A 21,970-nucleotide genomic window follows, 5' to 3' on the forward strand; every position below is an offset into this window, starting at 1 on the left:
AGAAGCTTTTATTTTAAGCATGAATGTTTTTCAAATGCACTCCCTTCTTGCACTAAATTCTAAGGACTATACCTTCACTGGCATTCTAACCATTAGAACTAAATTTATTTGCTATATTCTGAGCTAGAGACTTTAATAACCTCTAGAGAAACCATGCCACTGCTTCTCTAAGATTGCTGTAGAAGCAATGAGTATTCTTACACGGAATGACCGACTCCAGATATCTAAGATTCCAGATCATACTGTCTCAGATGCAGCTAATCAGCCTCCTACTTTTTACCTTAGTTTTCCTGCTGAGCTGAGCAAATTTCTCCTCCTGAGCTGCAAGCATGTTCTCAAAGTCACGATGTTTCTTCAGTAGTTCCTCTACTTCAGACACAGAATCCTGAGTGGAAAAAATGAACAGATACAGAAGTTGAAACTCAAGTCTAATGGAATTTCTTTTTTTTTTTTTTTTTTTTTTTTTTTTTTTTTTTTTTTTTTTTACAGCTTGCAGTCTGGCAGCTGTATGTGAGAAAAAGAACTCAAGAAACAACCTTCTTTTTTCCACTGAAGCCAAGTGGTATCATGGCTTTCAACTGTAACCGTTTACATACAGATCAAGTACTTGGATTTTAGTTTGAGCTAGACGCACTTTGTTTCTCCCTTGTAACAACATGCATCTTAAATCTCTGCCTTGCTCTTTCCTTGTACTGGAATATCTCAGTTTATGATGGTGCTTTCCCATCTTCAGAATTATCAAAAGATAGTCAATAAATAGAAAAAAATATATATATGGATGCTGGTCTTCAAATAAAAACTCGTACACTAACTATCAGCCATCTGTGCAAAATATTCTACAGCCACAACAGGAGGTGGGGAGTTTTTTTCCTTTCAAAGCAGGTTCTCTCCATGACAGGGAAGTTGGTACCATCTGTAAGATTTCTTACTATGTCAAGAAGAAATGGGATGCAATTCTTCCCAGTCTTCCACCAACCCCTGGAAGCCACCACCTCCTGAAGCTCACCATCATATAAACCTCAGCGCCGGATTCAGGTTCCCTTCTGTAACAGCACCAAAATCCTGCCCCCTGTAATCTCAAGGCTGCACTGCTCTTTAGATTGGTTTAATTTCAGAGTTGAGCTAGCATATGCTCCTAGCAGTCAGTATGTTCTAGGAGGCATTTCGACACTGTAACACTGTCCTTACTCACCCCATAGCTCGGGTCTGAAAGAAAGCTCTCCTTGGCAGCCAGCCATGCTTCTGCTTGTTCTAACTCTCTGCGGAGCAATTGAATCTCCCAGTTTTCTTCATACAACTCTTTCCTCATGTTCCAGCTCTCCTTTACTTTCTTCATCAGCTCTGACAGCTCTAGCAGTTTTTCTTCAATCTAAAAAAAAAAAAACATTCGCAATGCCGTGAGGTAAAAGATCCAATTGGACTTTCATTTGACAGCCAACTAGCAGATAATTTAGCCTCAAGATCTGGAAAAGATGACTCTAGATAATTTTATGGTGGTAACACAATTTAGAAAGAAAATTTGAGTCCTAATTTTTTTTTTAATTGAGATAATTTAGCTTACATGCTGCATAATTATGTATTGTAATTGTACGCATTTTCCTGTATGACCAATATTCTGCTCTACATTTTTCCATGATGAAACTTTATGCCAGGGAATTGTATTCTAGAACTAGTGAGAACCTCGATGACTCAACAAATCCAACAATTTATGACATTATAACAATTGAGAGTCTTCAATTCTACAGCAGAAGTAATGTAATGTTGCATACAACCCAAGATGTTTTACTGTGATTTCCTGAGCTACTGATGGCATCAAGACTAGCTTGGAATCACCACCAAAGTTTAAAGATACATAGAGAACCATCTCACAGAAATTTTAATGTTCTTGCCCCTCTGGCTTTATAAAATTTCTGAAGAATTACATATTTTCAGAGACCTCACCCTATGGCTGATTGCTATGTGATGTATTTTATTCTAGTTTTTGTGTAGCTAGATGCCAAAATCTGATGTGGCTTATCTTTTCCGTGGAATAGCATTACCTACTGCCCCAAATAGCCAGTGACTATTCTTTTATGGTTAGCCTCAAAATCAGTTTTTCAGTAAAGGAAGAAGAATTTTAAAAGGTTGGTTTTTTGTTTGTTTGTTTGTTGGTTGGGTTTTTTTTGCCACATTTTACATAAAGTCTGCAGCTTTTAATAGTAGAGAAATGCTTGCTGATGTCCCTTTTGGTATTTTGTTCTGAAAAACAGACTAAGCTGCAAACTCTGCCTATTTGATATGACTTCTTTGATCGGTTTCATTTGTAGAATATTTAACTTATCAGCACACCTCCACAGACATGAAATGTCCATTCCTCATTAGGTCATCTCCTGCCCGCTGTATTTCTTCATATTTTAGCCACTGCTTCTCTATCTCACGCTTGTATTCCTCATGACGTTTGATAAGCAGTTCAGCTCCCAGAACATCATTTGCTAGTTCTTCAGATATCACTAGTGCATGCATCTCATTGGCCCATGCCCTACCAAAAAAAAAAAAAAAAAAAAAAAAAAAAAAAAGTGTAAAATTGAAGGAATATGAATCTTGTTTGCTTCAACTAACATAAACACATGCTTCTTGATTTACCTAACCGCCAGATCTATACCTTATCATAATAAATGCCCAATAGTCAGTGGTAACCACTTCACTGCATTTCGATTTCTACTTCTTCACGACTTAACTCTTTCATTAATCACAATAAATTAAAATTTCCCATATTTCTTCTTTGGGAAAGGCTACTTTAAAAATATTCTGAGAAAATGTATCATTTTTGATGAAAATTACACTAAAATGATAAAATGTAGTACTTTAATATTCAACTGCCACTTCAAGTATAGAAGAATGCCACATTCCATTAGTTATTTCAGTTTTTACACTAGACCTGTACTTACACATACTTACAAAGGTTAATTTAAACAATTTAACTCAACATTAAAAGGTATGTTTTGTAGATGCTTTTATCATTCAGTTTCATTCTAATTCAGATGTAAAAAGAAAAAAAAAGTAACTGAGTTCTTGCAAAAAACCTGACACCTCATGAAAATGGACAGAACGGTATATGCATATGGGCAGTAGGATTAAATAAATGTGGGTAAAACACTTTCAATACTTGAACAGGTGTTAAGCAATTCTAGAAGGTTATCTTTAATATGGATGCTTTCATTCTTAGAAAAGCAAGCTCTGATGTCTGTATAGGAATAAATTACTTGAATATGTAGCAGAGACTCTCCCACCTTCCTGCCAAATCAAAGGTGTATTTTATTGAAATTAAAACTGTTCAGAGTGACTCGATTTTCAAGATGTCTAGGAAATAGGCTAAAAGCATGGGCTTATTGTAAACACTGCGCTGAAGTGGAGTGACACGGTCCCTCTGATGTGTGGTTAGTTCCGTGAAATGCTGTTGAGAAGATGCTATGTATTATTATTGAAAGAAATCTGCAAGCAAGTTGTAGAACACTTGGAACAGGGGTCAAATAACCAAAGGCATAATTTAGAAAATCCCAAATGGGGGAGACCAGAAATAAGGCCTGCAGACAAACTCAAGGAGCCAACACATACATTAGCTCCCTGCAGTCATTGAAGTAGAGCTGGACTTGTTCTGCCTGGCTCAGTCTCGCCTTTCTCTCCAGAAACTTCTTATCCAGGTTTCTCCAGCACTCATCCACATCTGTGAGTCTCTCCATAATGTTTTCCTTGAGTTGTGGGTATGTGCAGCTGAGGTGCCAGGCTTCTCCTCGAATCCGTTCCAGCTCTTTCATAATGGCTCCTAGATCTCTCTGGAACAGAAACAGAATGGATTGTAAGACTAAGTCCCTACTTACATCTGTCAAAAGCAAATTTTAAGAACAGTTCGTATCTTTTCTATACACTGGCTGTGAGGAGGCTGGAAACATAACTCTGTACAGGTTTTTCCCCTGGTGCCTTCTAACATTCATCAAACATCAAAAAATCTTCTTTAAATGTGACATGCTGCTTATTTTGGTAACTACAGAGCTGAAGTCTCCTCTTATGGTTCAAATAACAACTTTGCAATTATAACAACAGTTTGGAATAAGCTTTAAAGAAATTTATCCTGAGCAGCAAAAGTAGTAATAATTTGATGTAAAAAGGTAAAACTGGGCGGAAAAGACCCCTTCCATGAGGCACAAAGGATATTTCAGAGTGGAATAAATTTATCTTTTGTTCTGCCAACAAGAGAGTATTTCACATCAGGCATTGATGTGCACTTATTTTTTTTTTATGCTTTTCTGCTGCTGTTTCATGATAGATACACCCTCACCTCTACTCCTTCAAGCTGGCTCAGAAGAGTCTGTACACCTGGAAGATCATATCCATAATCATCTATGTCCACCACAGCCTCCTTCTCCTGCATCCAGCCCTTTACTTCATCCACATCATGATCATACTGATGAACTTGCTGAGCTGCTCTCAGATTCTAAAATAAAGAAAAATTTTAATGGTAATACAATATATCATGTCTGCAGTGCAAAAACAAGTGACCCTAGTATCATGTCCTAAGGCAGAACACGAGCAGAAGTGAAACACCTTCCCAATTAAGTCATCTAATTTCACAAGTTCTCTTTCTCAGTGGAGAGAAAAAGGTGTATCCAAAGATGTATCAAATTTATTTCCATGTAGGATGGAAAGCAGAAACTGCCCTCTCAAGTGCAGAAATTGTCCCAGAAAACTTGCTTGGAATAAAGACATATACTGCAGTGAAAATAAGGTGAGTTGGGTGGAGATTAAGTTTTCTGAAATTAGAATTTAAAATATTCTAAAGCTGTTTCAATGTTTATGTTAACAATTGTCATGCATTAACTTCATGGCATAGTGAAATAGACTACAGTGAGCTACAACTACTTCATATTCAAAATGTGTATGTAACAGTAGTGAAAAGAGCTGAGGACATCTGACGTTTTATGTTTTCCTTAAGCCAACTTAAAAAGTTGAATTTAATTGCCCTTTCTGCTTTTCTAAATACATCTGAGACTGCTGTTTCACAGGATGTTGTGAATTGATTTTACAGCTAACTGCTGCCAAAAGGTAAAGGTCTTGTCCCTGCATTCTCTATCACACTTTCTCTTATTTCTCTTGTTTGACTTCAACTCATTGACCCAGTAAAAAATATACTGACAGTTCCCCCCTCATTTAATGAGCTGAATTGATTAAAAAAAGAAGAAAGAAAAAAAGAGTCCACTGAGTGCCAGACTTGGCCTCCTGTAAGTGGTGGTAAACCAATATGTTAGCTTAGTTTTTACAGAAATTGGATCTAGTAGTGAATTTAGGTAAATAGTATACCAGCAGGATGTTAGGTATCTTACATAGATTATATCTATGTATAATCTTGCCAGCAACAGCAGGGAAAGCAGTGGCTATAAACAGAAATGGTTCAAGAAGAAAGAGAACAGAATATACCCATTACTCTTATCTTTGTGTTTCTACATTGGCAATGCACTGGTTTGGGAAAGGAAGAAGGATGTATGAAAATGCAGGGAATTAAATGCTCCAGTTTCAGTGTATTTCCTACCTCTGTCCTTGTCTGGATGGCATGGCACAGTTTCTCCCACATCTCGTTAATTTGCTTTGTTCTTTTCTGGATAATATCTGTCTTGCTGTGGCCATCCTTCTCTAGCTTAGATGCTAATTCATTTAAGGAGAGAACTTTGGAATGTCCCAGAGGTTTAATCTCATTTACAAAATCTTTAAACTTTTTCTCCAGCACCTATAGGATAAACAGAGACACAGACTTAGATATAAAATTTTCTGCTTACCTCTGTTAAAGAAACAAAAAGAAACACTTCCTCTGTAGTGTACAACACAAAAGTTATTTGCTGCAGAATGTTAATCACGTGATAAGCCCAGAAGATCTGGAATCAGAAGAAAGTATCTGTTGCCTTAATCATTTAACCTTTCATAACACTGAGAAATGACAAATGCTGCCCAGAACTAAGAAAATAATCTCTTTAGTTTGTCAGAATACATAACAGTTGCTGAAAACATTAATTCACTAAATCATGAAGAGGACACTATAAACTATACACCTCTGCACCACACGACCTGAGGAGAAATTCATCCTTGAAACAAGCAGCTAGAGGTGAGAATGCCTTATTTCAGGATTTCCTACTGAAATTGTTGCAAGACTGTGACCAAATGGTTATGCTTTGTCAAATTTATAAACATTATCAGAAGTCAAGTGTACTGACCTCACCTTATTCCAGGAAAAAGCCAACTTTCTGTTGCGCCTCTATTCTATGCTACCACTGAAAGCCCTCCATAAGAGACAGTAACCAGTCTGAGTCTTTGCTGCAGTGAGAACTGGTTTGCTTATTTTTTGTCATTGTAATGTTTCACTTTCAACAGCTGCACAAAAATTTTCGCAAATATTTTCCTGCTTTACCACACAACACATACACCACCTTTTATCTTCTTTTACCTCAACACCATCTAAGTCCTGCCCATAGTCATCGGACTCTGCAATAGACTGTTTACTGGAAAGCCAGGCGTCCACCAGCTGGAATTCTCTTTCAAACTGATACAGCTGGAATTGTTCTTGCAGGCGTTTTCTCTGGGTCTCAGCCTTTTGTAGGAGAGACTGATAGTCTGCTAGGATCCCCTGGAGCTTTGAAAGTATGGCTGGACTGCAAACAAACAAACAAACAAAACCCAAACAGCATAAAACAAACAAGAATCAGAAGGTATGTTTTTGTTTTACTGCTCTTTTTGGACATCGTCTTTTCTAACAGGTTGGATTTGTAACACCTTTGAAATGCAGAAGAGTCCAGTTATTGTCATGGAGCAAGTCATAATACGATGTGAGAACCAACTAGGTAAGGAAATTATCTCACATTACTGCTCTTTTCCACTTCCTTCTTCTCAGTAATAAAAGAAAATTGGCAATGAAAAAGTGAACTGTCAAGAATGTCAATTTCCTTTCCCAAACATGGTGCTTGTCGAACCATTATGATTCAACATATTGAGAGTTCAACTGAGAAGCAGATGACAGTTCCTCAGAATAGACAGTGGACAAAGAAGCTGACATAATCGGTCTGCTGTTGAACAAACAACAGTTATGAAAACATTAAAACAAATCATCAAGCTTTCTGAGAGCTAGAGAGTATGTGATGGTGGTAAAGAAGGGACTGATGTCCCTTAAAATCATATTTCTGAATAAGCCATTGAACAGCTAATGAAGACTGAACTTTTTCCATATTTGTCTTCTTTGAGGAAGTTTTTGTTTCAAAACAGGAGCCTACTTTTACTTTCCTACCTCTCTGGGTTGTCTTTGTTTATTAAGCTGGCACCCGTCTCCTGTACTTTCTCAATCCGGGGCCTAAAACCCTCCATGTCCAGCTTGGTGGCTTCAAGTTTACGTAGTAAAGCTTGAGTGGATTCTTCATTCTTCCCATAATCAGAAGTCTCTAGAATGAAGCTCCTCTCTGCCAGCCAGGTCTCCACATCGCGTAGCTGTATAATACACAAGGATGAGCTTATACACAGATGAGCTAAACTTTAGTTTAGGTCACCGCAAAGGAAACTGTAAAGCATCAGTGCCTAAAGAGATGCATCAGTCAAAATGGAAAGCAGCGTGCCCAAATCCCAGTACTTTCAGTTACTTTCTATCCCTCGCTACAGTTACTTGGAAAAACAACTGTTACATCTCTACTATAACTGTACTTACCAGATAGATAGGAAAAATCAGAACAATATGAGTTCTGCTCATATATCAGTACTTGTAGACACTCAGCAATACAGATACCTTTTAAAGCAAATAAAGGCCAAAATGAAACCCTTGTGAACCATTCCTACCTCAGTCAGGAACTGATGGGCCTCATATGACTGTATGAGACGCTGTCTCCTCACTTGAGCCTCTATCTTCAAGTTTTCTACAGATGTCTCCAGCTCGTTCATCTGCTCCATAATCTTGCGAGAGGCTGAGTGGCCTCCCCTTACCAATTTCTGCCCAGTACTGAGCACTGCTTTGGTCAAAGCATCCCGACTGCTTATCTCATTCTCCAAATTCTGGAAAGAGTAAAATGGCAAACCAAAAAAAAAAGCCGTTTTTTCCTTTTTCTACCAGATAACATTCTACAATTATTTAGTTGTGTAATTCCATGGTAGTTCCACTATAAATCTGTTTTCCATACACACAGATGGGTCACAGGTACAATATCTGAGTGAATACTTAGAATGGAATGCAAGAGCTTTTTTGGGTGAAGGAACAATAACAGAAATAAAATTTAACTACACAATTTGTACCTTGTTGTGTACCCACCTCAGAGTGTGGAGGGAAGAGATTCTAACCGAAACTCTTGCCCGCAGATTCCACTCAAATATATCTGCTTCCATTCATATTGCACCATGTTTTCTGAATTAAAACCTGGCTTTATTTGAAATGAATGTTTGAAAACTAGATTTTGAAAAAGCAGATGCATTCCTCTGCTTTCCTCATCTTTGGTAGGCAAGGACCACACTTTAAATTTGTTTGTGAAGGGATGTTCATTCTGTGGTTAACTAAGCCTAAGCACAACAAAAAGAAAGCAAACTCCAGCATTTCATAGTTGTTCTATTTATTTTCAAAGCTGGTGGTTTCAGAGTTAGACTGTGGTGTTTTGTTAAGGTAGAAGAGATGCCCTCTGGGGAGAGAAACTGCTCTTTCAACTTAAGTATCAGACTTGGCTGCAAAACAGCTGTGACTCTAACCTTGCCTTTAACTTTCCCCTATTAATTTCAAGACAGCCTCTGTGTTGTTGAAAAGTGACACCATATTTGACCCCAGCAGAACAGAACCCAGTATCAAAGATTTTAAAACATCTTGTACTCTGTATTAATAATAAGCTAGTAGTGGGAAGAACAACTTTGCAGTTGAACATTTAGGAATACGTATTCACAGTACTTCATTTATACCAACAGAAAAGGGTGCTAGGGGAGTGAGTGGAAACTGTTATTCCAAACTAAGCAGCTATACTTATGCATGCTATGTCTGAGTGTAAATGCACTTTTGCATGACGTTCAATTTTGTTATGTTGATACATTTCATGCAATACCACTGTTGTGGTGGCAATCGAAGTACTAAATTTGCAAATCTGGCTCAATAGGACAAACAATAGGGGGTAGAACTAAGAGCATATTCAATTTCTGACTTATATATAATACGGATATAATATATCCACAGGTCTTACATATTCTGGAAGATGTATTTTAAAAAGAATTACAGTTCTTTATTAAACTGTGAGAGCATTTTTAGGATAAATCTACTTTTTAAGAGAATTCATCCATGTCCTGCCATGTCACCTGTACCATCCTAAACTTTTTTATTTACCCCTGGAACATTCAAAAACCTTTTGCAAGTTCAGTTTTATTTTTAGGCATGCAGATTGCATCCAATGCCTGTGCCTCCAATATGTATATATATATATATATATATATGTATATATATATATATATATGCATATTCTCCATCCAAAGATCTTCCATCTTTCCCAGTCCTATTGTAGATTACACAGATTTTCCCAGAGGCACTTGACCTGGCATTTAAATTTGCTGTCATTTGCTAACATTAAATACCACTAGCTGCTGGAAATTTTTAGCAGCATTTTCTTTCCTCCACCACATTTTTGTAGAGAGAGAGTGATCTTTACTCAAAAACAATTAGAAAAGCAGCTGCTGTTTTACTGGTATTCAAGATGACAGTGTTCCAGTCACTGCTGTGTCTGATGGCCCATCTAGATGTTGTGAAATAATTCAGCAGCCATCTTGAAAGCTACCACTACAGTGAAGGTCAGCTAAAGATCATAGAAGCTTGTTAACTCCCCCCCTCCAGTGCAGAAAAGTCTTGGGGGCAGATGTTTTTCTGGGAGCTCATCCTGAGACATCTGAGCAATAAGCTTGCTTGGATGTACTTAACAAGTTTAATAGTATGTTAGGACATTATTTGTTGCCCAAAGAAACAGCATGCACAACAGTTGCAAAATCTATTTCATATTGTAAAAGCCAGGTTTTGAACTCAGTTTGCAGAAAGAGCCTATGTGTCCACAGAAAAGCATACAGTGTGGTACATAGAGCATTGCAATGATAAGCACGGAATCCCACATGTCAAACCATAAACATATCCTTTGAAAAAAAATGTAATTATCAGACAAGCATAAGAGTTATCCCTGGCATCACGAATCCTGCTACCCAATGCACTGCACTTTTCTTGAGGCAAACTGAATTGCATATTCTCTCTTTCATTCTGAAGAATGAGAATGACATTACCTGGTGCTTTTCCTGTAGACTCTGAACAGTTGCCAGGGATTGACCGTAATCCCTGGAGGATGCCATGGGAAGTTTCTCACGAACCCAGGCCAGCTCCTCATCAACATCTCGGAAGAACTGGTATTGAAGTCTGCTTGCCTCCAAACTCCCACGTCTTTCCTGCAGAGGGTCGCGTAGACTTTTGTATCTGCAGATTTTAAAGGAAACACGATGAGAACAGCAAAACAGTACAGAATGAACACAAAAGGTTATATTCAGAATAAAGTAGACAATGAAAAATAAAAAAGCTGCAAAGAAGAAAAAGGCTGAGAAAAATAGGCAAAAATTTTGCTTGAGACAGACCAGGCACTAACACACCTTTGTACCAGCTGATCAACTCTCTCTTCCAGCTCATCGGCAAGGAAATGCTTTTCCTGCTGGAATTCCTGAGCTGTGTTCACAAGCTCTTGCAACCGGTCCCTATGGCTAGCAATATCTTGCTCCAGTTCCTCTTGTTTCTTCAAATGACTGTTCAGAACCACTAGATCACTGCTGCTATATGGTGCCTTCAACTCATTTTCCATATCTTCCAACCATTTTTCTGTATCGTCTATACTCTGCTGAAAATGAAGGGCCTGGTGACAAGCAGGACAAAAAAAGTCAGTTAAATCTTCAGGATATAATTTACAAAATAAAATGACAGCCCCTTTCCAGAAGAATCGCATACAAATGCAGAGAAACTTCCAAAGGCTCAGTGACTTCTTCCCAGATCTGATGGTGGTCCAAATGAAGAAAATGACTCAGTCAGAGTGAATTCAAGAACAAATGCAGACAACATAAGGAGTTAATCTTACTTGTGTAATGTTGCACAGATACCAATGATGGACACAGTACCTTAAAAGGCAGCCACTTAAAGGCAGAGCTTTATTTTGTGCCCACAGAGTATCCCATGCAAATTTCAGAGCCATGAGAACTGATATGCCTGAGAAGAGCTAAGAGAACAGAAAGCAGCTGTGGGCATCTTTCTCATAAGGTGGTGAAAAGATGCCAGTGAGACAGGTCCAGAGAAGTAGAAGATAGAAGGGTACACATTTTCCCTCAGCGTCTTCTGGAATCCTGACCTAACTTAGCAGTAGAAAGCAGAAAGGCATGCAGCCCGTAAGTCCTTTCCTCTCACTGGGAATCTCTAATCGCATACAATCGCTCTTCACTTTGCAGTTTCTTTGCTCTGGTGGTCTTGAGGCCCGATTGTTTTAAATGGCACATTCATATTTAAGACTGCAGCAGGGCATTCATGCTGCCTCTGGAAATAGCACAAAAACCCAGCCACTGGTGCACCAGAATTACCTTGTAAGCATCCTGCAGCTTGGCCCGTTTATCTTGGCAGCTTGCTAGCAGTTCCTCCCATAGCTCTTCCATTTCTTGTAGCCTGGACTGAATGGCCTCAGGGGCATAGTGTCTGTCACGGAGCATCTTCTCACCTTCCTGCAGCAGAGAGAATGATCAAAATGATGGACAGATATTCCTGTCTTTCTGGCTTCTAAAATTATCACAAATGTTGGAACAATATTAGAAGACATTTAAGGGCAAAGAGAATCTTATTATGCAAAAGCTGGACAGGGAGCCTACTTTGCAACCACAAAGTTTTTTCTGCATTTCATGATCATTGCTTGAGATAGCCCAGCCACCTAGCCCACTCTTTTCCCTTCCTTGCATGTTAAAAAAGTGAACTATATTTCTCATGGAAGTGAACTACTGCATGAGATAAAACCTTTTTTTTAACCATGTATCATATAATAAAAGTATATCTACATTTCTAATTCTTGAGCTCCATATACTTAACAGAATGGCAGAAGAAGAGGTAAAGTGGATACAGTTAGATCTCCATCAGATAGAAGATTCAGTACTTATATCCTTAAGCTAGGACCAAGTTTGCTTGAGAAAGCTAAGCTGAGTTACCTTGTATTTTACAATGAGGAAGATGGGACATAGAAAGAGAGAAAATACACAAGGACAGCAGATGTCTATTTTCTTATAAAAAGCAATTCCCAAGATCATTTCCAGAAAGAAGTAATGAGAGGCAGGTTATTACAGAGAGAGTTGTAGTTACACCCCTTAGTCCCTCGTCATGTTCATGTTGTGTCTAAACAAACTGAGCTCTAAGTACTAGATGCAGGTGAAACTGAGGAGGAACTCCACCCTTGATGCTTTAATGCAAGTTATCTCTTGCAAAATGCAGCTAGTAAGTGCTGTGCTGAGAATAAGGTTAATAAGCATGTAACAGTCTGTCCTTCCAAACCAATAATCTGATCACAAATTCTGCCAAGTATCTGACAAAGCTTGTCAGACTTCCCTCATCTCTCTCCTACTAGCATGTCTCTGTAATGGCAATACTTGAAAATTCATCTTGGTTCTTTTTGTTGGATAAAACTTATCTGGATTACTGAAGTTTTTTATTCATCCAATTACCTAGGTTTCATTTTTGAAAGAAACAGATATACCTCTGAAGTGTGATTCATGTCAGAGAGAAGTGTCAGAAGTCAGTGGAACGAATCATTGATAGTACCCATCTCCTTCCACTGCATCGCAGTGAATACAGATAACAAGCTAACACTAAGCACTAACAGATAATTTGAAAGAACCCTGTGGGCACAGAAAGTTCTTAGACCAAAAGAGCAAGCTTTCCAGCCCTCTCACAGACAGAGTGAACAATGTCATTGATGGGACAGTGATTTCTCCTTGCTTGTTTGAGGTCTGTGTAAGTCAGTTTGTTAATAGTTTTTCATGCTAGCTGCCCAGTGTTGCCAACAACCCAGCTTCTCTTACAGATCTGATGGAGTCCAGGCGATTTCTATTAGCCATAATCTCTGCTTGGAAAGTTTGATGTTTCTGCAGCTTGGTCTGCAGATTGCTTGGATCTCTCCAGCTATCATCCTGAGCAATACTGTTCTTCTCATTGATCCAGGCAGCCACCTTTGAGGAGGAAAGGACAGAAGTGGACAAGAACTTCAGTGTTTCTTCAGCTGCAACCTGCCAGGCTGTTCTCATGCATATATAAAACATTGGACTAGTAAGAGGGGACATAAACGAGCTGTCCTTTTGAGATTCTGCTTCCCTAAGCTCCTCATGCCTTGATGATGTCACCCCCACACCTCTATACCAGCACTGTCATCTGGAAAGATGTCTGCCTCCATGGAATTTTTCTTCTGCAGTAAGAAAGTGTGTGCATGTGCACATGTGTGCATGTGGAATAAAAGGCAGTTACCTCCTTATTTCTAACCTTACCATATCTCACAAGAAGAGGACTACTTTGTTTCTTCCCATGAATTATGATTGGGTGGCACATTCCTTTTAATTAGCCTGTTTCTTACTGATTTTTGTGGCCCAAACGAAGGGAATTTGTTACTTGAAAACTGAAAAATATCCATTAACACTTATCCTCATATTTTCCAATATTATCTCATTATAGACTCAGTTCCTTGGCTCTTCTCTCATTAAATCTCTTTCAGGGTTCCAGACCTACACAGCACAGCATGTTTTAAGAACAAGAATGCAGCGAATGCTGTGTAATTGTACCTCATAGGAATTCTTCAACAACTTCTGCAGGAGCCTTGATTCCTCTAGTAGATGTCTGCGAGCAGCAGCATTCTCCAGTAATTTCTCCTTTCTGAAAGAAAGACAGATGCACGAGGAATAAAACACAGAGTGAATTAGATGCGTAAAGAGTTTTTAGTTTTCATGTCTAAAAAACATTTGATCTAACTCTTGATCTCTAGGAGAAAACTGTCCATAATATGCAGCCTTCCATGATTTTGATTGTCAGAGAAGACACTTGGGATACTGTGGGAAGAACTACTAGCAGATATGTTTAAAACATGTACAAATTCTGTATGTATGATGCCTGCATCTAGGAAACACCATTAGTGAGTTTCTGAGGACAACTGAACATTATGGAAAGCCTGTGGGTATAATGATACTTGTCACTAATAACATGTAACAGGCTAAAACTACATCGTCCTTTCATCTTTCTTCCAAATATGGCTGTGCATCACTTTATTCATGTTGATTCAGGCATGAACTATTTTGATTGTATTAATAAATTTGTACATTCACTTTCATCATAAGCAATTTCTGATCTCTTCTAGTAGATTTTACATACATCTTTTCATTTATTATAGCACTGAATATGATCATTTCTAATGTTAGTTAAGATGGACAATATACAATGTGCTAGGAAAAATAAAGCAATTAACATTAGAAAGAACTGTAAAATGCCCTTACAGATAATTTGAGCAGAACTTTAAGATCAACCCATTAGATCAGAGAAAAAGCAATTATGTAGCAAATGCCTTTTCTTAATGGCATTTAATGATAGTACTATTTAATGGCACAGCAGAACTCTGTGCATTGTTTGCAACACTGTCCTTAGGGCCATACCAGGGTATAGAATTACAGGAACACTGCCTTTTTCTGCATTTCACCTCTCCCCTTAATTGCAGTTTTGAAAACCTCTGACTCAATCAAGCTTTGCAAGACCACAGATAACAGTGCAAAGTCAAGTAAATGCAAATGAGTTTACAGTTCTCTTAAAACATTTAAAGCTTTTAGAGTTATGGAGGCAGAGTTTCAATGCAAGAGAGATGGGTAGCAAACAATGACGTTTTGACTTCACCTCCTCAGAACAGCCTGGCATCTGTTGGCGATGTTGTCCGAATCATAGTGTTTGTTCTGAATTAGCTGCTGGGCAAATGAAGCCATCTCATCAATTTTCTCCATCTGAGCTTCCAGGGATTTTTCAAATTGCATGTGTTTCCGCTGCAGGCTCTCCACACTAGACACTGAGTCCTGGATGGAATTCAACAAAGGGAAGCTGATTTCAATCAGAGTCATTCCATCCGCCACACTGATAATCCAGAAGCTAATTGGCATTTACCCCACGTTTTCAAACTGTCAAGAAACGTTATTGGCCTTTGAAATTTGTTGGCATTGAATCTGAGAATTGGGGTCTAAATTACTGTTTTATGCATGGCCTGAGAACATTGGTTCAGGGTCAAAACTGAACAAACTCCTGGATGCTTAGCTGCTTCTGCTGGTTGTTGTGCTACATCTCACACTTCTCAGGAGAAAAAGTTGATCTCCTTGTACTCGTAAATCAATCTTGTGACAGATCCTATTTTGGAAGCAAATATGGGATGCTGAGAGATCAGAGTTAGATGAACAAATATGCCATAGAAAGAGATTAAAATTAGAGTAGCCTCAGTTTCAATCCACGGCATTTGGAAGTGTACTGATTCAAATTTGAATCTGAGGACTGGAGCCTGCCGTTACAGTTAATTTGGGGAGAAACACAGAACCTGACTTCATGTAACATTTGTGAGTCCAAATCTTAGACTTAGAACTCTCTTTTCAGCACCCCCCTGCACTTTTAATTTTAGAATCAGTGGCATCAAAATGTTACTTTAATAAACTCTGTTTTCTCACTTCTCTGGAGGACTTTATAAAGCTCCTGGAGAAACTTGTCTTTTCAAAAGTTCACACCAAATGGGCCAGAAAGACATCTAAAGTACCGGGTGTTTACATGAGTCACTGGAAAAGTACGTTCTCACATGGTGTTCTCTGTGCATTGCTGAGCTAAATATGGCTGGAAAATAGATCCTTCTAAGTGTTTTATACTTCAGGGGAGGGACTGTAAGTACATATCTCCAGAATTAAAATTACACAGCCAGACATGAGCCACTAGCATTAGATGTTCTTCATATGATATATATCAATTATGTCTACACTGAACTCTGAGATGTAATTGTTGTTCCTGCAGAGACAGCTAATTTAATGCCTATGCAAAGTACCAAAGGTAAACTAAGCATCAGAGTTTATATCCAACATCCTGCATGACTTTTCTAACCCATGCATTAGTCTGCAGTTTCAGTTATTGCAGTGTTATTGATATCTGAAGTAGCTAAAGAAGAACTACACTGTTTATACCAGAAATGACCACAGTGACAACTTGCACAATGCTAGTAAATTTGTTTGAGTCAGGTAAGGCCAGGTAGAGAAATACAGTCTTTTTTTCCTGCCATAATTAGAGTATTTGGACTGTTTCATTACTCTAGGGGCTGAGTAACCTATCTCATTTAAAGTACTGGGGAAGGAAACATGACCCTAAGTCATCAATAAGGCAAAGCAGTAACTTTGAAAGGAGAAAGATGGAGAAAGAAAGAAGGAGCATATCATCATACTTCACATCTCTCCATCCTCCAAATTGAGAAAATTATCATTTCTTGGAGCACCTACCCCTAAGTCTTCATTGGCTAGAAAAGCCTCTTTGCTGCTGAGCCAGCTCTCAGTCTGTTCCACATAGCCATAGAATTTCTGCACAGGGAGAAGAAACAATCATGAACATGTAAAATAGACACAATCCTGACTTTGGCAGAATATACTGAAAAAAGCCTAAATTGCTCAGGCTTTTGCAAAATTTAACCACAAGAGCATTGGATGGCAATAAGCATTGGATGCTGCCAAAACCACGCACGTAACAATTATTGAAGCTTTCTCTTTAATAAGATGACTGTTTCTTTTTGTCTAAGACACTGGATACAATACAAGTACTTGCAGCATGTTTCCTAATGATGTATGGAAGGTGTTATGTAAAACAACTGGCCTGAAATAAGTATAATGTAATCCATAAGAAGCGTGAAAGCAGTCCTTACCATATGGTTTAAGTTCTTATGTACGTGAAGCTTTTTAGATGGGTCTAGTAGGACAAGCTGTTATTTAAGGCGCTTGACATTCCACATTGTAAAAACTCTCTTTCAGCTATTTCTGACTTTGAGCAGAAATTTTGTAAAGTTAGATGATGGTTACAAGTCTATGTTTCTGGAAAAATGCAGCCAAAACAGTTCTTACATTAGGAAAAAAATGCCAGAGGGGGAAAACTAGATTTTCTTCATTTTTTTCTTCCATTTTTTCTTCCATTTTCTTTTTCCAATTGTTTTAAAATATACCTCTGTCCATACTGTTTTTCTTGGGGGAGAGAGTTTAGAATTTAGTAGGATTTTCTATTTCAAGTATGTTCCCTTTGCCAACTGCATGAATGTCCCATTGGACAGACTGACAATGTTTAATTTTGTAAATTTCATGGCCTCTGAAAATCAGATGGTCGTACATTTGGGAAAAATGTATGTAATTTGTAAAGACAGAATTTAAAGGTACAGCAAAAGCCCTGCTATTATTGAATGTGTTCTGCCCTCAGTCGTCTTCCAGAAATCATTGTTAATCACTGGATATTATTACATCATCCTCAGCTAATGGTAACCCCTGTTATAAATATGCTGCTTATTCTGAGAAAAGCTGTGTGTGCATTTCATTTTGAATGTCTTTTTACTTACCTGTAAATCTTGTGCTTGAAACAATTTTATATATTGCTCCTGCCATGCTTGGATCAATTCAGACCAGGCTTTCTGTAGTCTGGAGAGAGACTGATGAATCTCAGGGGTTGCATAGTGACCAGAATTGGCAAGTTGTTGACCATAGTTACTGAGAGAGTTGAATCTTTCCACTCGTGCTTCAATCTCCTCCTAAAATATATTACTAAAGTTGATGTCAAGGGTTTATGGTATGCCAACTATTCAGAATACAGGCCTTAAGGGGGAGAATATAGACTGTAACTTTCCAACACTAATATTTGTGTGGAAAATCATTCGTCTTTGAGCTGTGTTACTGAAAAAGCACAGAATTGCCTAAAGAAAATAAATGAGGACAATAAATGACTTTATTGCTCTAGGAATGACTGGTCTCCTACAAGTCAAATTGGAATTCAGTTAGAAACAGATTGGAAAATGCTCACATACAAATGAACACAGTTTTGAACACCCATAGTACTGTATCCCCCACTGAGTTTTCCTATATAAAGGTGGTTGTTGTGAGACAAACAGCACCTAGATGTTTTTCCTCTCCTGCCAGGTAAGTTGGCATCAGATTATTACATTAAAAACACTGTTCTACTTTATTCCGTTCTATTTATGGTGTTAAGATGAAATATTTAACTTGTTATGCTGGTCTGAAGAATGAATTATGCCTTTATGCTGAATCCTCAAGGTTATCAGATTAAAAGCAAGAGTGAGCTCTGCAAATTGAGTGTGGAATTCCTAATATAAACCATTTGAAAATAAAAATAACCATATACTGAAATAATACTGCACAATAACTTGCAAACTACCTTACAAATGATGTCATGGACTACTAAATGTCTGAAATTACAGCTGCTCTTCTTAGAGATTTTTTTTAGAGGGATGATGGTGCCTAGAGTTTGACAGAACAGCTGTAAGATACAATTCTATTTTTTTTATTCAGATTACCACTTTGCAGTCAACTACAGTCTCCCCTAAGGACTATAGTTTGAGCCACTAACTCAATTAAAAAAAAAAAAAAAAAAAAAGAAGAAAAAGCCATTTTCTATTGTGACTTATAATTTAGTCTAGTCAACCCACCAGAAAAGGAAGCGTTCCCTGAATTCCACCTTTTCTGTGTGACTATCTCATTAGAATTCTTGGGTTCCTTTACTAGCAAGATCAAGATCTAGATCTAGATCTTGTTACTATCTAAATTCAAAATACAACAGTGTGTTGAACTTTTTATAGTTTTCTACTGTTTCTATTATTAATGGCAAAAAAAAAAATAAAATAAATAATAAAAAAAGAAAGCTAAATATTTGACTTGAGAGAGGACAGACAGAAGACTAGAAGAAGAGGGGGCATCAGGTATTTGACACTAAATTCAGGTCTGGAAAATGACTTAGAATCTAACATTATTCATGCTTGTAATGGGAATTGCAAAGCACAGGATTTTCATTGTTAGTATTAGTCATGATTCTGAGAATATGCTTTTTAGAAAAGGAAATATAACTACAAAGAAGAGGTAATACAGGAACTGAAAGGTTGCTACTACATGTGGGAAAAATCAAAATATCAGTGTTTCTTTTTAATATTAATAATAGCACTCCTTTTAGAAAACCATCAAAAATATGAACCAAATCAGCCATCAAAAGATTATTGGTAATTTTAAGTTCTTTACTATGAGAGTGGTGAGGTGCTGGAAAAGGCTGCCCAGAGAGGTTGTGGATGCTCCATCCCGAGAAGTGTTCAAGGCCAGATTGGATGGGGCCCTCGGCAGCCTGGTCTGGTATTAAATGGGGAGGCTGGTGGCCCTGTATGTGGCAGGGGGAGCAGGAGATTCATGATCCTTGAGGTCCCTTCTAACCCTGGCCATTCTGTGATTTGTACTGAGATATGAAGAGTTCCAGTACAATGCGATGGTAATTTACTGCTCTGTATGAGACAAACTGCTGGTTTTATTTTCTTCTCAGGAAAATGGAGTTTGCATCACAAAATCTAGCTCAAAGCTAGACTGACATTAACTTCTTGGCAATCTGAGCAAGAGATCAGAGCTGAGCATGTTTTGAGACTGAATCAGCTTTTCACCTGCAGAGCTGGATAGCAGAAGATGTGAGCGGTAATGTGGCTTCCCAGGAAATGAGCTCCTAAATAGCCAGTGGGATAGAGTTCCATCAGTTCTTAGGTGATCTCTGTCACTAGCCTGTTACTGGAACAGACTCTCACCATGTTACTGTCAATTCATGCAGCAGAAATTCTGCTGTGTCTGCAGCATTTAGTTCCCACAGGACAGAATGACAACACCATAGAATGGCTTGGGTTGGAATGAACCTGAAAGTTCATCAAGTTTCAACTGTACAGCCATGGGCAGGGTTGCCACCCTCTAGATGAGTATATTCAATTGGAAGCAATAATGATACTTGCCTTTCTCTGCTGATGCTCCTCAATCATGCTTTCTGCTTCATTTAGGCTTTTAGGAAGCCCTCCTGCTTCCATTAAGCCTCTGATGTTTTGAATCCAATCTATAATTTCCTTCATCTCAAAGTTAAACTTCTGCAACTGATATGAGGCTGCCAGCTTCTCCTTCCTGCAACACAATGTACAGTTTAGCATTATCCAACACAGAGTTGTCTAGTTCCCATTCCCACCCCATTTGCAGAGGAAGGTATACTGTGAGAAGGCAACTGAAGTGGATTCAAGCCTCCTAGCTTTCCCTTGCTGATCCTAACTATTTTCACATTAAATCAAAATTACACAGATGCATGCTGCCTTGGAGACAACAGGCTTGCCTTCTTTTTTTATGACAGTTCATTAGAATAAGAAAGGTAAAGATCCTTACAGTTGTTGTTTCCAGAAATAATTCCTGCTCAGGCCTAAGTCTTTCTTGTTTTGAAAATATTCAAGAAAAGAAACATGAAAAAATAAGTATTTCACAAAATGTTCATGACAAATGTTATCTGTTAGTCTGGAAGCATTTTAGTAAGGAAGTCATTTTAAGCTAGGAAGTCATTGGACTAACTTTCCTTAAGTCACATCTATGGAACTTCTGTTGCCCTGTGCCTCTTGTTCCAAATGGAGATGTCCTAGCTACCTGTATAAGCTCTGAATGAATCCTCAAAAACTTTTGGAAATCCCCTAACAAGTGTAGATGATTTGCTACCCCAGGGAATAGCTTTGTTCTCGATGAGAGATAGTCAGACCACAAGAAGCCTTTACCTTTGTTTGGCCTGTCCCTGGAGTCGTAGCCAGTTGTTTTTCATCTCCTGTTGCTTCATAGTCAGCTTGTCATTTATGGATGGATTCCTTGTGGAAAGGCGGAAAGATTCCAATTCCAATGGCTGGAAAGAGATTTATAGTGGGGTGAATTTATGCCAAAAAAAGCTTATGTTCATTCCTGAATTTGCCTTTCAGAACTAGTTCATTTTAAGATTCTAGTTTTTAAAATGGATACCTAGATTATAATATTAAAATATATACGTTACTATATGCACAAAAAATAACATGGATTTCTGAGCAACCGTCTAAGTGGAGAAAGATACATTTGTTTTGTTTCAACATACAAATGCTAATTAACAATTAAGAAAGCAATTTTGCAGAATGGGGACAAACAGAAGAAAATGAAGGAGTAGTCACAGTTTGCATACTATTGTGAAGAAAAGATTTATAGGAAGTTTGCAAAAATATGTTCTGTATGAAACTATTTCAGCCAACAGTGCAAATGATGAGGCATAGGTACACGATTTCTTCTACTGCTGCTCATTGGAAAATATATATACACATTTTTAATATGTAGTTATATAGGAAGTCTAAACTGTAATTAATGCTCAGATTAGTCCTAAGCCATGCAAACTGGGCAATTTACAACAGCAAGAGCTGATCAGGGAATTAACCTAAGATTCTGGGGCTTGACAGCTATATCAGAAAAATATGTGAACTGTGATTTTGTGTTTTATTTCTGAACTGCACTGCAGTACAACTCATGGATCTGAAGAGACGTGTCAGAGCTTGCGTCAAATTTCCAAAAAGTAAGAATTTTATAGTGTCACGGATTTGACCGGATCAGTCTATGTCCGTGACAGGGGCGACAGGCCTCTGCCCTCCCCCCCCCACCCTAGTCCCACAAAAATGGGAAGGAAGGAAGGGAGGAAAAGAGCAGCGGCAACAATCTATGGAGGAAAACTTATTTTACTATAATATCGGAATACAAAATAACACAATATATACAATTTAGTTGAAATTGAGATTAATAAATCAGACAAGATGAGAGAGAGAGAGTTCCCGGGACCGATTCAAACCTGAAAAGCTTGGAACGG

The 21,970-nt window shown here is 38.1% G+C and overlaps 1 protein-coding gene across 1 annotated transcript in view; it reads right to left on the bottom strand.

Annotated features, from left to right (window-relative positions):
- Positions 1 to 21,970, bottom strand: part of SPTBN5 (spectrin beta, non-erythrocytic 5) — a 93,322-nt gene that overhangs the window by 5,958 nt on the left and 65,394 nt on the right. Inside the window, 19 exon segments of the mRNA XM_042862479.1 lie at positions 281 to 385; positions 1,193 to 1,369; positions 2,329 to 2,518; positions 3,595 to 3,812; positions 4,316 to 4,471; positions 5,564 to 5,758; positions 6,470 to 6,674; positions 7,304 to 7,500; positions 7,843 to 8,055; positions 10,291 to 10,477; positions 10,648 to 10,904; positions 11,617 to 11,754; positions 13,096 to 13,242; positions 13,846 to 13,936; positions 14,942 to 15,114; positions 16,561 to 16,638; positions 17,655 to 17,843; positions 20,082 to 20,244; positions 20,874 to 20,995. Of these exon segments, the coding sequence (XP_042718413.1) occupies positions 281 to 385; positions 1,193 to 1,369; positions 2,329 to 2,518; positions 3,595 to 3,812; positions 4,316 to 4,471; positions 5,564 to 5,758; positions 6,470 to 6,674; positions 7,304 to 7,500; positions 7,843 to 8,055; positions 10,291 to 10,477; positions 10,648 to 10,904; positions 11,617 to 11,754; positions 13,096 to 13,242; positions 13,846 to 13,936; positions 14,942 to 15,114; positions 16,561 to 16,638; positions 17,655 to 17,843; positions 20,082 to 20,244; positions 20,874 to 20,995 (3,201 nt within the window).

The sequence above is a fragment of the Lagopus leucura genome, unplaced genomic scaffold (genome assembly GCF_019238085.1).
Source record: "Lagopus leucura isolate 7727_CA_CO unplaced genomic scaffold, USGS_WTPT01 Super-Scaffold_1, whole genome shotgun sequence".
Classification (NCBI taxonomy): Eukaryota; Metazoa; Chordata; class Aves; order Galliformes; family Phasianidae; genus Lagopus; species Lagopus leucura.